Here is a 16050-nt window from a genome sequence, read left to right as displayed (position 1 = left end):
TAATTTTTTAATGTTTATGTATTTTTACCTGAAACCACAACTTGTTAAAATATGAACAACAGCATGGTTTCCTGGTGAATGTTGTGCCTTATTATTTATTTATTTTTTTCCCAAAGACCGATTCACAAATAGCATTGATAATATAATATAATTGTACAGTGCACAGTGAGGGTACATTTAAATATGCGATACTTGGATATTCTCACCATGGAATATTATTTCCTTTTGTTTCCCCACCATCGCCATTCCTTGCTCCATTCCCCTCCACCACACCTCCTCCTCCTTCCCTCCCAACCGCAGCCTTTTGGTTCCTTTTCTCCAGAGACTGGAAATACCAACCATGCACCAGCATCTGGAGAGCATGGCCACGTGAGTGCACAATCGGTGGACACCTATCCAGGTGGACGTACGCAGGTTGAGGGATATCGGGCCCTGGGAGAGCTCAATCTTGAAGACTTCAGCCAATCGTTTCGGCATTTCTATCGCCAAGTGTTTCAGCCAAATCTTGCAGCAGGTTTGATCAAAACCGTTTCACAGCAGCACGATGGTTAGATCATCATCTGGTGAATCCTTCAATGCATTTCTTATTTCTGTATGTGCAGGGGTCACGACGTCGGCACAAACTGCTCAACCCACCTCACCGACTGTGCAGCCCACGACAGAAGCACTGCCCAGAACTGGTTGTCCCAATTCCAGCATTCCAAGCCCTTCCACAGCACCCTCTGGATCGTGCTGTGCCTTTTCCAACAGTGGTGCGTCTTTCATTTGCATGAACTTAGATTCTCGTGGAGAGCAAAGTTGACTTGCTAATTCAGAAGATCGTTGGAATTGGTGAGGAAGTATGATAAACTTCCAAATGTGCTGCACTCTGTCCATAAATCGTAACAAGGAATGTTGATGCAGGAGGAGGTGGTGAGAATTGTTAATTTCCCCGATCTCTTTTTGGAGAACATTACCAACTTAACCTCCCCTGTGGATTTGTCATTTACCCAAAGTGGCATAACATGGGTCCGGGTCCAGGTTAGATAACAATGGGTCCGGCCCACAGACTTGACATGGCTTTTATTGTGCTCTGACCTTTTATAGAAATGTTTATTTGCATGAATCCCAAGTATGCTCCAAAAAGGTGTTGACAAATCTTTCTGGCGTATTTTTTTTTTTTTCCCGTTCAGGTGTAAGAGAAATAAGTAATTATTTCTTTATATTATATATATATATCTATATATATGTATATATATATATATATATATACACACACACACACACACACACACACACACACACACACACACACACACACACACACACACACACACACACACACACACACACACACACACACACAAAACAACAGGCATTTTAAGGCCCTTTTCCCTGCTAGAGCGGGGGTTAGCCTTGCGGGCCCCATGACAATCTTCTCCATTTTGCCCTATTTTCTACATCTCCTCTTGTTAACCCCCTTGCCCACATTTCTTCTTCCACCATCATCATTTGTCTTACTCTCTCAACGATACTCCGCACATCCACCAAACCATTCCCATTTCCACCCTTTCCTTCATTGTTGCTCTATGTTCATTACCCATGTCTTGCTCCCATAAATCATAACGCTTCTCACACATGCAGCATACACCTTTCCCTTCAGCTTCCACGACACCCCCCTCCTCGTCAGCACGCCACTCAATTCCAGAAACTTCTTACATACACATCTCACTTCAGCAACCGTTGCCGAGTCTGATCCACCTTCTCCATTCAGCATGTCTCCTAGGTAACAAAATGTCACACCTTCCAGCTTCACGCCGTCTCCAAGATCCAACTCAACATTTACTCCATCTGCAGCTCCCTCTGTGCACACCTTACATTTGAATGTAGCTGCCACACTGACTGGTTAACGACCCTCTCAAACCACTACAATTTCGATGAACCCACTCAGCACACATTGTACATTGAACGGAGTTCACTCCGACACCCTTCCTGCACACAGCACATGGCCACTTCCCAGTTCTTTCCACCTCACCACATGCTTTACCACTTGCCATCACATTCGTCTTTCCTATATTCACATTCAGACCTTTTGTCTCCATACATTCCTTCTACTTGTTCATATTTTCCTTCAGTCCATCCATACTCTCCCCAATCAACACCAGATCATCTGCATTCAACAACTCCCATGGTAAACCCTCCTTTACATTCCGAGCCAGCACCTCTATCACAGCTACAAATAGTAGTGGACTTAGTACCGACCGCACTCCCACCTTCACCTGAAACTCACCACTGTTCCCGTCCTTCGTCCTTACAGCTGTGCGCGCTCTCTCGTCCATTGCCATCACTTCTCTGATCAACCATTCCTCCACGCATAACTTCCTCAATGCCCATGTCATATACAGTGCATTCAGAAAGTATTCAGACCCCTTCACTTTTTTCACATTTTGTTATGTTGCAGCCTTATGCTGAAATCGTTTAAATTCATTTTTTCCCTCATCAATCTGCACTCAATACCCCATGATGACAAAGAGAAAACAGGATTTTAGAAAGTTTTGAAAATGTATTAAAAAGAAAAAACTGAAATATCACATTCGTGTACATAATCTCGCACTCCTCCATTCCCACTGTTAACTCCCCCCCGTTTTGATTCAAAATCTGCCACCCTTGGCTTCTCCTGTGCCCCATTTTCATCCTTTATTTCTTCCTTTGATTCATTCTTTCGTTCTCTTTGGGTTTTCGTTTCTTTAATCTGGGCATCCCTTTGTTCACTATGGGCATCCGTTTTAGCAATTGTTCCATCTATTATATTTCCCAATCGCTCAGTCCCTCCCCTTATTATCCCTCTCATTTCCTTCATTTCCTTAATTTGTTCATCCATTTTGTTATTAATTTCCATTATCAATTTGCACATGGCCTGGAAATCCATCGGGTCTGTTTCCTGGCTCGGGACGGGGGAAGTTCCACCACTAACCTCCAATTCTGCTACATCCGGCTCACTTCCAGAGCCTTCAGCATCCCCAACTCGTTCTTCCATATCACTCACCCCCTCCATCCGCTGTGAGGAAGTAGTTCTCCTGCGCGCGTATTATTTTTACCTCAGAAAAAAAACCATTTTAATTTTACGAAAACGCGATGTGGCACCTCGTATAACCCAATAAACTACAACAAAATTTGACACCCCGGTACTATGATAATGTAAATCCGAATGCTGGGTGCAATTTGCACCCAGCCCGTGTCGAACTCGCAACCTCCGGACACAAAAATGTCCACTAGGTTCGAATCCTACACTCCTGACACCAAATGTCGTGTGGCTGCTCTCAGTTAACACCGGGAGAGTCATGGAAGGCAATCGAGCGTTACTCTGAGGCGTTCAGTTCAAATGCGGATTTTTATACACGGGGGAAGAAAGGGAAGGAAAAACCAAAGGGTCTTACCTGTCGCGATCACCGGCAGCTCCCGAACCTGCGAAAAATAAACTCAAACAAAACGGGTTTAAATGTACAAAAAGAAACAGGTTTATTAAAACGGATGCAGATACCAAGAAAACGCGACGGTAAACTAAGTTTCTGAATGGGACGTCCCCTACACCAGACTTGAACACAGACAAAGGGAAGAATAACCTGGAAACTAATGGGGTGTGTGTGTACTTCGCTCCGATCACTGGTGGGATCTTGTCAGGTTCATCAAAAGTCGTCCGGGGCGCTGGCGGCTTTGCGCGCAAAATGCGCTCGTTCGCGTGAAACAGGCCTCACCATGCGTCTCTTCACTCCGGCCTCGCGTGCAAAACGAACAGTTGTTGCACAGCTCGTCGTTCTTCCAGCCTTGCTCGTCTTCGTCGTCCTTCGTATATGGATATATATACAGCAATACCCCGTTTTACGCCATTTCGACCTACGTCAAATCCGACTTCACGCCACTCTTCTAGAGTAAATTTCAGTTCAGCGAACGTCATTATGTGCGACTTTACATCACTCCTACATCATAATAGGAGGACGCGAAAAAAATCAATTTTTCCTTAAAAATATATTTAAAATAAATAAAATAGTACATAAATTAATAATAAAAAAAGCTAAAAAACAATTTAAAATACAATAAAAAGCACATAAAAAAAATGTACGTACAGTACGCGTAGCTGCTGGTTCTCATTAAAAACAAAGGCGACGCCATATGCATTTTGTCCTGTGCTGCAGTCGCGTGCTTGCTTTGCCTTTCGCTGGTATTTTTGTGATTATTCCTTCACTGTGTAAAGGTTCCTTTACTGTGTAAAACAACCAACGTAACGTGGCAACGGCGAAACATGACGACGATGCCGGCTCGGACGACCGTCCGTGGCAGATGTCACGTCACGTCACCGTGCAGAGTGTGCAATGTCCGCGACGAGGTCAGGCCCCAGGGCCCATGGCCCATGTGAAACGAACGACCGTGTCATGCCTCGAGCCGGGGTGCCTCGTCGGGCACCTCGCCGGCATCCGGCATCGACGAACCGACTGACGTGTGCATGTGCACATGTGCATGGATTTGCAAATGCCTGCCTGTACGTCGTCGTTTCTGCGTATATCGCATCGTCCAAAAAAAAGAAGCACGCAACTTCGGCCGCTCGAGGAAAGACGGGGCACGTCTACGACTAGGAGGCGAGCGTCGATCCCCGGGGCGGCCAGGTTCACGGAACCCTGAGCTCGTTCTTTCGTCACAGACGACACGACATGACCACCGGTGAAACTGCTCGGACACGTTGGGTAAAGCACGCCGTGGTGAAGCGGGCTGCGGAGCCACTCGGCACACAAGCCCGCTCACGGTCGACACGTCCGTGCCGTTCACCCCCGTTTGAGGAGAAGACCCGACCGATAGAAAACAACGGAGGGACTCCCGATGGGGAGCGGAAAAGATTCAGGGCGAAGCCGCAGCCTCCTCCAGTTATTTACTCTAGTTTTACGGTGGTTGTCTTCATTTTCAGGCATTTTTAAGACATTACGCCCGGTTTACGTCAAAAACCGAGTTACGTCACGGCTTATGGAACCAATTAATGATGTAGGCCGGGGTATATATATATATATATATATATATATATATATATATATATATACATATACATATACATACATATATATATATATATATATATATATATATATATATATATATATATATATATATATATATATATATATATACACATATATATATATATATATATGTTATCCTTAGTTGAAATCAATCAAATCAATAATGAGACCACACCAACGGCTATGAACAAACAATAATATATTATAAATCACACCGGAATCACGACACAAATAATAATAGCAATTCGCCCTACAATCACTATTTTAAGATGGTACCACCTTATCTATTCCTTTAACCCCAACTCACAGCACTCCCCCAATGTCTCTGTACCCCTCCAAGGCGAAGTCGATTCGCTCCAGCGATCGTTGGATCAATGTCCGATCACAATCAATTGAGGCGTGGACGATCGAAGCAACCCATAGGTCACGTGGTCCAACACCCAGCACAATAGCGGTGGAATGGGAAACCTCCCAAAGACGCGCTCCGACGTACACGTTTGCGGTTCAATCAGCGAGTCTCCTTATAATCCTCAAAAGCCACTTTCTTGCACAGCCGTCCCCGGCAACCCACCGGGGAATAATGCCCGGCCGACGCGACAAAAACCTTTTCACTGAAGGTAGTGCAAGTGGTGAAATGGCGGACAGCTTTCACTCGAGCCGGGCTTCCAGGCAAGGACACTCCGGACCCTCAATGCAGATACCCGACTCCGCAGGCTCAACAGCACTCCGGCGATGTCACCTATCGCACGAACTTCCTTTCAAGGCCTCAAAGTTCACTCGCACTGCCCGCTCGACCGCTCGGTACGGAGCTTCAACCAAGATCGTCTTTTTCCTTCTTTTCCACGCCTCTTTGCTCCCTTTCTCTTCCGGGTCACGACCCGGATTTCTGGCCACATTTTACCAGGAGCGCTTTTAAACCTTTTAACCACAATAACCCTTACTGAGAACCAACAATAATAATAATACCAACAATAATTGGGGCCGAATCCGTAACAATATATATATATATATATATATTTTAAGATAGGTATAAAGTGTGTATATATGTATATTCATAAGCGTAGTTTGACTTCTCTGTTTGGGGGAGGGGGGGGGGGGGGAGGCAAGGGCTTAATATTAATAATGGGTAGCTATGTCTGACTTCCAAAATTACCGTTTGTTGGTGTAGTTTACAGTGTATGCAAAATCAAAAATACAGTTTACGTTCATTATTGTGACACGTTTAAATACGGGACGTTTTTTAAATCTCAGTTGTAAACTGAAAAAAATTAAGGTGGGGGCATTGCCTCACCCTCCACAAACTCTGACGGTGTGTATATTTATATATATATAATATTTATTTATGTGTATATATTTATATAGATTTATATATATTTAATTTCAAAGCAAAAACGATGGCACTTAGGTGGAATTTGTTTTGAAAGCCATTAATTAGACCTATTGGCCAATGTATATTGCAAGTTTCAATGTATAGCCCTTGAGATATGAGCTCCAACACATTTTGGGCGGACCGACGGACAGACTGGCAAACACCAACGTGAATTTGAGGGTTTTCTGAATAAAATTCAAGAATGTGGAAATGGACGTTGCCGAAATTTGGAACATATTACCTCGATGTACAAAGCATTTACTTCTGAAATTTGCAGCTAATTTCGTCCATTACAATCCGAGAAAGTAATTTTCAGTCCCCATGTTAAAGTTGCATACAGATGAACGATCCCTTATATTAAAGGAGGGGTGCTTTGCGCCTCCTTTGATATTTGCTTGTGCATTGTCTCAGAATGGCTTTGTAATTCATGCAATGGTACACTGATATATTCCATGGTCTTTGTCCTGGTATGTGTATATATATTGGAAATGGTCACCTGGTGAGTTGGCATGGAATAATTTGGCAATGGTGGATGTTGAGATGGTCTTTGAGTTGCTGTTCTACAACGTGCAAAATCTGTCCATTGCAGCTGGTCTGCCAGCATGGTGGACGAACCTTGATGTGCTGCGTGAGAGCTTCCGCCGTGCATCGACGCTAAACTGGAACCGTGTGGACATGAGCCAGTACCAAGGTGACTGCACCAACTCGACATTCGGTATATCGAGTAGAATTGCACGATTGTTAAACGTATGGAATGGGATAGGCTCACTTTCTCCCTCTGCTCACCTTTTCTTGCACCGTGTCCTGGTGTGTAGGGCTTATGGAGAGCATGCGGCAAGCAGACCTGGCAGATTGGTGTCTTGAGCCATCCCAACTTGCAGACCTTTGCTCTTCCCTGGGTCACTTCTTTGCGCACACAGGAGTATTTTCACCCTCGCAAGACCAGTGCCAGCAACAGTGCAATGTCGGGGGAGGGTCTCCACAGAATACCATGGGTATGACCACATTTTCATGTTTCCAGTTACACGAGCTGGTTGCTTATTGTCATTTTGTTACATCACCTGCTTTCTTTACGTTACCCGACGGTGATGCGTCACCAGAGTTGTTTCTTTTGGAAAACCTTTGAATGCAGTCTGATTTTGGTGCGCAGGTTTTGGAAACTCTGGCGTCATAATGGGTTCTCCGAGCTTCCCACGGGCTTGTGCCAATGTCAGCGGAACACCGACTAATGGTAACACAGTCAGTGCGTCATGTCCTACTCCCTTCTCTGATATTTACTCAATCTTCCCATCCTCACCTAACGGCATTGCTCTCAACACCCTCCACCTGTTGTCTACGCCATCTTTCCTCCGGCTAAGCCTTAGTTATTTTACACCTTTGCCCCTCATGCTGTTTTTTTTGACCCTTACTGGTTAGTACAGAATGTTGACTCGGGCCTGGTGCACATCTTGTCACGTAGCTGTCTGAGATGTCCTATCCATTGATGCTTCGTATGAAGGAAGGTGCAACAGTTGAAGTTTTGTTTGCTGTGTTTTACAACTTTAGAACTCCTAATTTTCAAAATGTGCACGTGTTTGTGGCTGGGAGAATGATAAGGGGTCATTGGCTTAAAGCGGAAACAAAACTTGTTTCGTAAACTTTTTATTTATTAGATCTGATGTATGCTTTATTTATAAATATGCGCTTTTGTTAAACAGGAAGTGGAATTCGGTGAATTTCCCTGCAATCTCCGTGGTGGCAGACAGGTCTTGCCATCGAGTTTCCCTGATTGGCTGTAAAATATGCATAAACCACATGCGTTCCACATTTGTATATGCAATCTTTCTGCCCCAATGGATGTCGAGTATTGCTTTTACATATTATCACAGTAAGCCAAGCATTCCAACAAAGTGTTACCTGTAGGTCACACAACCCAAATGACTTCAGCAGTCCCTTTTTGAGTTGCATCCATTCACATTAACGGGCTGGCAGGATGGTCTGGAGGAATGCGCACTCGCCTCCAAGCTGTCTAGCCTGGGTTTGAATCCCGACCCAGCTATAAACTTCCATCCCTGTGTTTCACAGACAGGGTGATCCATCGGATGGACGTTAAACTAGGCGTCCCGTCTGCCAGCATTAGTTGGTGGACATTAAAGATCCCACCGTGTCCATCGCAATGTGTAGGTGAGCTATCATCACCATGAACAAATTACAAATTCCTGCCCTAACTACTCAGTCAAGTGTGAGGTTTGGCCAGCCGGTTCGTGAAAGACACGGGCCAAAAGCTTCCCCAAGCCAACCCCACAATAATGTGGGAATAATTGTGGCCGTTTAAGAAGAAGAAGAAGATCCATGTAGATTAACCTGAACCGTTGCTTTGTTTATTTGGCTTCAGTTTATGACACCACCATTTCTCATACTTGCATTTATACCTTTCAGTGCCTCCTGGTACACATCACCCTCAGCCATTCGCTTTCCTGCCCTGCGTGCCATCTCAGCGGCGCGTCTGCTCCGACGATGACATCGACAACGACTTTGACTGGGACGCCATCAGTTGATGTCTTTTCCCCTTCCCGTGCACGGCAGTGCCGTTGCTCAAATGGCCCCTGGGCAGAACTCAACACAGCAGCATTGGCAAGTTGCACTCCCATAAAGCAAAGGAATGAGCTTGGCTCCATTTGGGCCGCACATTTGCTCTCATGAAGGAATCCTGGCTTTTGCCACCCAGTTGACATTCTTGTACATAAGTTCGGATTTCTGTGATGGTTTTTCTGCACCGCAGAGCACCCATGAACAGGTGGCAGATTATTTTTGCCTTTAAAAAAAAAAATACTGATACAACATGTAACAGCATGAGGAAATGGATGTTACAGACTTTCCTTGATAAAATGTCAGAAGGAGAAGAGGGATTGAGGATTTGAGTTGCGTATACGAGGGGAGGTGGTCAGGTGAGAAGGGAAACTGTCGGTTTTGGTGATACCGGCGAATGGTGGCACGTGAGTTTGCACTTTATTGTAACCGGTGTGGTGACTGGATGTTGTTGCTAGCACTGGCACGAGAGGGGGTTTGTGGGAAGGGAAAGCGAATTTAGTACACGGGAGCGACGCCTCGCAATCCTCACCGTAACTCCATGCTGAAGGAAACGTGAGTTGCAGCATGCCGGTTGCCATCGGTGTTAGTAGGTTCCTTTCCCATTGGATTAAAACGATTTTCTTCACCTGGTCCAGTCGATGATATAAATTGGGCATCCATCTCTTGCCTACCTGACGGTTCCTGTGGTCACGCAAACCGTTATCCGCAGGTCTTTCAACTTTTCTACCAAACGTTTTTTTTAAACATAACCCACGTGACTTTCTGCAAACTGCATGTTACAGCGAATGAATCGCACCTGAAAATGCCAGTTTTGTGTGTGAAGTGCACAGGATTGTTATGATGTCAATTTAACGCATAAAAAAACAACAACCCATAAGGCTCACCTGAAGAGCTCAAATTCATTGTGGGGAGGTTTTCCCCGCGTTTCCCCGAACCCTTTCGTTTTTAACGCCTGTTCTGCTGCCGTTGGTTTTGTTTCCATGCTCGTGTGTAAACTTTGTTTTCCGGAGGCCACCAGGACGTTTTGGCAGCATACCCGAAAGGTTTTCGGCTGTGGAATGTCACCAGGTGTTGTGCCAAAAGCCTAACCTCAGCATCGTGAGCAAACGGATGGGGATGTGGTGTTTAAATTTACGCGATGATGGGTGAGGGCGACAATCCGGTGGTTTTCCCCCACCCTCAATCTTTTCCCGCACTCATCATGAACAAGCTTGAATTGTTTCTACAAACGAGCATGTTGCATTGGAAGGGCACGAAGAGAACGGCGTGTCCATCTCTCCAACTGAGGCATCCACAGCATGCACTTTGCCAAAAAAAGAAGAAGAAGAAGAAGCTTTCCTCGGTGCCTTCTCCAACCAGTCATCCTAAACGTCACACTCAAACAATTATTATTATGGATATCCTTTTGTTTGAGGTTATACGCGTTTTTATTTCGGATCGGGTTTCGGTCGAACGCACGTCGAGCCCAACCCATTGCCCCTGTGAGATGGTTCCGCCTCGAGCCGAATGCTATTTGGCAGGAATAGATTGTGATTTAGTACCGAGATTGGACCCTCGAGTATGTCGTTTTTATTTTGGACAATATTTTGCATTTTTGGAAAAATGCACACGTATTTGCACCTGTTTGTAATATGCCTTGTGATTTGGTCACTCTGTTTTGCACTTACCCGTGAGGCATTTTTTTTACCATTTGGGTGAACGTTTTCATAAGTGTGAGATTTACCATTCGTAAGGGGTTCCGCCGGGGCAGAACTTGCCATTGATCTCTAGTTCTCGGCTGCGATCTCCCATCCGTTCTGCTACATGAGGGTCTGCGCGGCCACCATGCAAACGGCCAATTCGATGTTTACTCTTTTCTATTTAGATCTACGCTAAAGCGATGAAGCTCGACATTTGTTGCTTTTTAACTATAATCGGCTTTTTTTTTTTTTTTAAATAAAGGGCGTACACTTATATGTGCTTTGAAAATGGCAAAATGACGGCTTCTTTCATTACAGTTGAAGCCCCCCCCCTCCTGCCCGCCCCCGCCGCCCACACACTCCTTTCATCCTAGAACGTCATCAGGACCCATGCAATAGAGGTCACTGGGTTTGTTCACATTGTGAAGATCTTTATTTTATTATTATTATTATTATTATTTTGCTAGAACTCGCATTTATAAGGTGTCGTGTGTGCGTGCGTGCGTGCGTGTGTGTGCGTGTGCGAGTGTGTGCTTTGTGTGGTGTTTAATTGTATAAACAAATTATAATTTTGATCTGTGTATATATATATAAACAAATGTCTCTGGCTTGTAAATAAGCTTGCAAAGAGTAAAGTCCTGTTATAAATATCAATCGTGAAATCATTGAAAACATTTTAGGATGCATTAATGCACGTTTTAAGTTTGTTTAATTTGACAATCTTGGAAAAGAAAAATGCAACCTGTTCTGAAAAGAGGTTTTATGCTACGTTAGTTTTTATGTAAAGTCTTTGGCTGTTTATGGCTAAGTGAGTTTTATTGTACTGCTAATACAGCAATAAATTTTCATAAATATTCTGATTTTCCTTTCGTTTTGTTGCCGATGACGTGCCAGCCAGATGTACGTTCAGACAATCCAGCTCTCTGCCCCCTGGCACTTTGCCCGAGACGCTTCGCGATCCGACAGGTGTCACGTAGGATTTGACTGAAAACGTGTTTGTGGATTAACGGTCAACGCGGCTGGCTTACGATCTTGAGGTCCTGAGTTCAAGCCCCAGCCGTGTCAAAAAGCGTCGGCGAAATGAGTACCAACCTGCTAGGAAAAGTGAGCCAGTCGAGTAACCTGTGGCGGAGTGGTGAGCCATCCAGGATTTGCCCATGAACAATGTTGATCCATCATCGGCAACGAGTAGTTTGAGGACTGGAGGAAGGCGACAGACACTTAGTCGGTTCCACAGACGAGAGAATAGAGGTAGGGAGGAATGGAAGTGGGCATCCATCTTAGAATTGGGGAGGGTAACTCGGTGCGAGATACTGGAAGAATGCATGTGACCTGACCTGGACGAGGATGTAGGGACGGGGGCAGGAGGAGTAAGGCCGTAAGTGAGGCGATGGAAAACAGAGTCCACATATTTGTCTGTATTGGGCACACCTTACTACTCTGCCTACTTTTGAGAGTTGCCCAAAGTAAGGAGACTTTCGTGGACTCTTTGCTTCCTGGCGAGCGCAAGCAAGGTGGGAAGTAGCTGTATCAGCCCAGAATGGGGACCCTTACTCCACGATACTTCACTTACAGGAAGGCCATGACTCACAATCAGCTAAGGTGTCATAAGTGTAGGCCATTTGTAAATTCCCCCTTAAATTAGTATCTACTGAAGAAATTGCCCAAATGATGTTGGTATGCTTTAATGTAATAGCCAAAAAAAACAATAATAAAAACAATTTCATGCAGAAGAATCAAACCTAAATATTGAAAAATAACAATAAAAATAATAATGAGGATAATTTTTTTGGCATAGCTTTTCACCCCTCAGCCCAAATTGGGCTAAGGGGTATTGGCGTCACGGCGTCGTCCGGGCATCCGTCAAGTTTTGGTTTCCGTCAATTTCAAGGAGAACGGCTTGTCCGATTAAATCCATTTTTGCAGTGTGTGTTGGGGTTGAGTAGAGGAAGGTTCCTTTCGAAAATGGGCGCGCTGCGATTTTCAATATGGCCGCCACGTTAACCATCTTGAAATTGGTTTCCATCAATTTCGAGCAGAATGGCTTGTCCGATTAAATTCATTTTTGCAGTTTGTGTTGGGGTTGAGTAGAGGAAGGTTCCTTTCGAAAATGGGCGCGCTGCGATTTTCAATATGGCCGCCACGACAGCCATCTTGAAATTGGTTTCCACCATGCATGGGCTGAGGGGTTACGCCTGCTTTGCGGTGCTATTTATTGTAACATGCTGGAATGCCCACGATGTAATTGTCTACTAGATCACCCCACACGTGTACTATATCATCCCACGCATGTACTAGATCATCCCACACGTGTTGCTAGATCATCCCACACGTGTTACTAGATCATCCCACACGTGTACTAGATCACGCCACGCGTGTACTACATCACCCCACACGTGTACTAGATCACGCCATGCGTGTACTACATCCCCCCACACGTGCACTTGACCACCCCACACGTGTACTAGATCACCCCACACGTGTACTAGATCATCCCACACGTGTACTAGATCATCCCACACGTGTACTAGATCATCCCACCCGTGCACTAGATCATCCCACACGTGAGTAGTGTAATAATGTTGCTTCTGGGACACCTCCGTTTAACATGGGAAATCCCTATCTAATGTCATTTACCCCCTTGTCTTTTTCAAAAATCATAAACACCTCTATTTCTCCCACCCTCATCTTTATGAACCTTTTGTCTGTAGTACCTATCCTTAATGTTGTTCATTAGACCACTCAAACACTACAAATATTTGTTTTCTCTTATAGACCTATCATCCTTCTTCTACATATCATCTGGCAGATTAATCTTTGACCCACTCAAACATTGACCCATTCACTTCCATATTAATTCTTTCCCTCCCTCATTGCCCCTAAACACCTATATTTCTCTCACCCTGTTCTTTACGAACCTTCTAACCTTTTGACATGTTATCCTTATTCATTAGACCACTTAAACACCTGTGATCCTTCTGACCTCATGGACCTTTTAACCTTTTACTCTTAATATCATCTGGTGAATATAACCCACTCAAACAACGACCCTACAAATATTTGTTTATGCGTGGGAAATAATTTAATTCTCCTACAACTCTCTTCACCATCTAATATATTAACAAAAAATATGTTTGAGTTTGGTTCTTTATTAAGATATTTTAACTGAGCTAAGATAAAATGGTAAACCTCCCTCAATGTTCTTGCTTGAGCGCCTCCAGTGCCACATACCATTTTTAAATTAAAGTATATATTTTCCTGACAACCATCAAAGTTTTCCGTCCACTCAAAAATATTTCCATCTTTTTTACCCAATTCACCGGTATTTAAATTAATTCTCTTATTTGTTTTGTGAACTTTTTTACCAGTTGCCTTTTCAATTATACCTATTTGATATTTTTCACATTCATTATGTTTTCCATTTATATACCAAGGTTGATTACACCTCCACTCTTTAGTCTGGTTGATACTTGGTTCTATCATTTATATAATAGTAAAAAGGCGGCGGTAGCCCGTTAAAATCCCTAACCCCCTTTTTAACTTATCACTTATATACTTATATAACCATAAGGGAGACTATCAATTCCATTTTCTAAAATAAACCTCTTATCATCAAAAGCCCCCAATGCTTTCTTATTTATCTCTTCTGAATATAATTGATGTTTATAACTTCTTATTCCATTAATCTTTCTAAACTCTTCTTTCTTTGTTGTTAAACAGTTATAATAATCCTTAAAGTTTATTGTTTCTTTAATAACATTTTTCTTTACACCTTTTAACTTCTTATCAGTCTTTTCAACGTTATTCACAATGTATTTATAAGCATAAGCCTTTGACCTCAATCCCACAAATTCACTCATAACATTTCCTCCTAATTCATCCTTGAACTTTCCAATCACCTTTTTATTTTTAGAAGAGAACAACTCACTCTCTGGACTGTAATTACTCGTGTCATAGATATTAATGTCTCTTTTCATGTCTGAATAAACATCGTTGGTATTAATTTTCAAAATAAAACTATCTGTATCCATATAAAGTAGATTAACATCATTTTGATATTTCTTCCTCAAGTTATTATAAAAGTAATCATACATTAATGACTTTGATAAATCAAGAATTGTTGTTCCAATATAAATAGGTTTGTTCATTTCAATACTCTCTTTAATCAAATGGATCGCACAAAAGTTCTCAGTAAAGACCTCAGCTCGAGTAAAACTCGGTCTATTAATTAATTTTGATGCTTGTTCCCAAGATGTTGATAGTCTGATATTTTGTCTTTTCCTCACATTCTCCATAGTCTTACCAAAGACCGCATTATTCATCAATTTATAAAAGTCTTTCTCAAAATCTGTTTTTGACTCTGTTCTTCTTTGTGTATTAAAATCAATGTACCCCTTTAACCAATGACTTTGATTGAACTTTAGAACCCTATGGATCTTCTCTACTCTTAGACCTTTTGATAAATATTGTCGCAAATTTCTTTGGTGTAGAACATAATTTTTCTTGTTATATAATGTAGTAAGTAATTTTTCTGTTGATTCACCTATATCAAACGATCGTTGATAATCACTCAACCATTCTTTCTTTGGACTTGCTTTCTCACAAGCAAATGGGAGATCTTTGTGTAGGTTATGGAGTTCCTCTGGATATTTTAAATCAATTTCAAAATAATAACCAACTTTTTCTTCATCCAATTCTTTTTGTGTAGAGATACATACATCTTGTAAAACGTTTTTGTAGTCTTTTTCCTTTACCCATCTAAGTTTTCCATAAGGAAGAGCCTGAGACATTGCCCAGCCATACAGGTTGTTCGCGTCATAGTACATCAAGTAAGAACTCTCTTTCGTTGGATCATAATTTGGAAGATATTTGTTATTTGCTTTTGCGTATCTACTCGAGCAGACTTGTGAAATTCCACCTCTTTTTGCCTTTTCAATCATCAAAAGCATATCAACATCGGTTATCAAATCCAAATCTTGTTTTGTCATTTTCAACATCGCACTCCAGGCCAATCCAGGTGCTGTGTAGTAGTGAGCAGGATCCAATCCATATCCAGTGCGACAAACAGATCTAAAGGCTTCAAATACATCGGCCAATAAAAGCACATCAGTTTTGAGATACAAATCGTGATACTCGCCAAGATTCTTGATGTTATATTTTTCCCAAACATTTTGTGCGTGTACATAATCTTTATCAGATATATGACTATTATTTAATTTGTTATAGAAATTTTCTTTTGAAGGAAGTTGTGTTTCATTGAATCTCTCAAATGAGTCCATATAGTCATAGGGGTAAATTCCCTTTTGTGTTAGAAAATCTTTATCTAAAAAATACTCTGAAAGACATGGAAACTCTTTTAGATTTTGAACCAAGTTAACCAATGGAC

At 42.7% G+C, this 16050-nt stretch overlaps 1 protein-coding gene across 2 annotated transcripts in view; it reads left to right on the top strand.

The window, feature by feature from the left end:
- The window catches only part of LOC137420644 (uncharacterized), an 85989-nt gene extending 74465 nt beyond the window's left edge, over positions 1-11524 (top strand). For both annotated transcript variants that reach the window (XM_068105880.2, XM_068105881.2), the window contains exons 7-12: positions 301-514; positions 603-752; positions 7004-7105; positions 7230-7409; positions 7565-7645; positions 8833-11524. In XM_068105880.2, the coding sequence (XP_067961981.1) occupies positions 301-514; positions 603-752; positions 7004-7105; positions 7230-7409; positions 7565-7645; positions 8833-8951 (846 nt within the window). In that variant the 3' untranslated portion in view covers positions 8952-11524. The remainder of the gene's footprint in view (positions 1-300; positions 515-602; positions 753-7003; positions 7106-7229; positions 7410-7564; positions 7646-8832) is intronic.
- Positions 11525-16050: the final 4526 nt, after the last annotated feature.

Source organism: Myxine glutinosa, chromosome 2 (genome assembly GCF_964187855.1).
Source record: "Myxine glutinosa chromosome 2, kmMyxGlut1.1, whole genome shotgun sequence".
NCBI lineage: Eukaryota > Metazoa > Chordata > Myxini > Myxiniformes > Myxinidae > Myxine > Myxine glutinosa.
Note: the sequence above shows the minus strand (reverse complement) of the source record. Positions and strands in the feature narration are given on the sequence as shown.